A 2032-nucleotide genomic window follows, 5' to 3' on the forward strand; every position below is an offset into this window, starting at 1 on the left:
CTCATTACAGTTTTAGTTAGTTTTCCTTTTTTTGTTTTTATTTTTATTTCCGTTAACGAAAATGTTTTTTCACTTCTAGTTTTCGTTATTTCGGTAGTTTTCGTTAACGATAATAACCTTGCTTGTGACTGCAAAATTGTGCCTGCATGAGTGACAGTTTCTTGCAGAATGTGTGCCTGATGTTCCAGACCAAAAGCGAGCGTCCGGCAGCGACAGGAAGACACCTGGCATGGAGACGAGGCGATGTTGTTTTTTCAAACTGTGTTAAAAGTCATTGTGGTTTTGAAACTTGTGCATGTGATGACGCATGAGGGGGCGTTATAAATTTCCCTGATGATATAAAACAACTGATTGTGTATTGTTCGAGAGACATCGATGCTGCGTACAGTGTTCATCTCTCCACGCGTGTGTTCATTAAAATCATCGTTTGACTTAACCCGGCCGGACCAGTGTTGTTATTTTGGATTTCCTCCTATATCCCTCCTCAATATTTGAACCCTTAACAGTCTCCTTGCTGTCTCATTGAACCAATTACTGTAAGATGAAAACAAACTTACCGCCAGAGACTCGAGAGCTGACTGGTTGGAGAAGATCTTAAACCTGAAAGGTGAAAAAAAAGTCGATAAATAATCAATAATCAAGTTGTGCTATAAAATGGTGGATCATTACGAAGCCAGTTTTAACCAACATGGCGATGGTGTTGGTGATGAGTTCGTTCTGTTGGAGAACCGGTGTGAGAGCATAATGTGGTGGGTTAGAGTTTTTCATTCCTGTAGAAGGTGAGCGATGACAGGTGTAGTCCGTGGTGTCAGGGGTGTGTGTGGATGAGAGGAAGAGAGGACCCAAACGCAGGAATAGCAGGTAGGTGAAGATTGGTGATTTATTGTAGACAATGGAGAAATGAACAGACCATGAGATGGCTGACTGCCTGGACGACTGAAAGACTGGCTGAATGGCTGACTGAGCATAGGGCACACACAGGAACGACAACATCAATGACAAGACAATGACCAGGTTGAAACTGAGGGCTTAAATACACCGGCTCAATAGTGACTGATTGGAGACTGGTGAGTGAACAGCTGAACACAGAGTCCAGAATGAATCAGTCCTGGTGGGTGGCCGTGTGGCCAGCGGTGGCATTGGAGTCGATCTTGTGGGCGGCCACGTGGCCAGCAGTGACGCTGGAGTCGATCTGGCGGAAGGCGGCGGTGGCCACTCAGCAAGTCCAGAGGCTGGCTGCGAGGAAGACAGCGGTGGCCACTCCGCAGGTGCGGAGGCTGGCCGCGAAGAAGACGGCGGCCTGGTGGCCGGTAATGGCGAGGAAGGTCAGTCAGCGGCCTGGAAGGTGGCCACCGATGCCAAACCCAATGTGGACAAGGCGGTGGCAATCGCTTGATCAGGCGGTGTGGAAACCTCTGGCTGAGGAGAGAGAGAGAGCTCACAGCTGGCTCTGGGTGCTGTGACTGCAGATTGGGGAACAGAGCTAAAAACGGACTGGGAGACTGACTTGGAAGCTGAACAGCAGGAGACTGGACTGCAGACTGGAGGACAGGAGACTGAGCTACAGGTGACTGAACTGAGGATGGGGACAGTGCTGCAGCCTGAGACAATAAACCGGGAACATGAGATGGAAACAGATCTGCTAATTTACTAAGGGAGTAAGCTAGGGCCTGAAAACCTGGATGAGGATGTGGATGAGGTGGTGAACGGGCAGGTCAACATGCTAGCTCTTCCAATCCATCCTCCAGAGCGCGAGGGCAATGCCTGGAGAGCCTCAGCTGAATCTCAAGGGACGTCAGGTTAGATCCTGGTCTCCGAGGGCTGCCCAGAGCCAGGCGAAACCCCTCGAAGATGTGCTGTCTTTCAATTCAATTCAATTTTATTTATATAGCACCAAATTACAACAAAAGTCACCTCAAGGTGCTTCATAGGTACAGAGAAAAACCCAACAATCATATGACCCCCTATGAGCAAGCACTTTGGCGACAGTGGGAAGGAAAAACTCCCTTTTAACAGGAAGAAACCTCCAGCA

General features: G+C 48.6%; 1 protein-coding gene across 1 annotated transcript in view; it reads right to left on the minus strand.

Moving 5' to 3' along the window:
* pltp (phospholipid transfer protein) overlaps positions 1 to 2032 on the minus strand; it is a 17659-nt gene that overhangs the window by 4122 nt on the left and 11505 nt on the right. The window contains exon 4 of the mRNA XM_005753665.1: positions 558 to 600. Coding sequence (XP_005753722.1) covers positions 558 to 600 — 43 coding nt within the window. The remainder of the gene's footprint in view (positions 1 to 557; positions 601 to 2032) is intronic.

The sequence above is a fragment of the Pundamilia nyererei genome, unplaced genomic scaffold, assembly GCF_000239375.1.
Source record: "Pundamilia nyererei isolate P.nyererei 1_Seehausen unplaced genomic scaffold, PunNye1.0 scaffold00447, whole genome shotgun sequence".
In the NCBI taxonomy this organism is placed as follows: Eukaryota; Metazoa; Chordata; class Actinopteri; order Cichliformes; family Cichlidae; genus Pundamilia; species Pundamilia nyererei.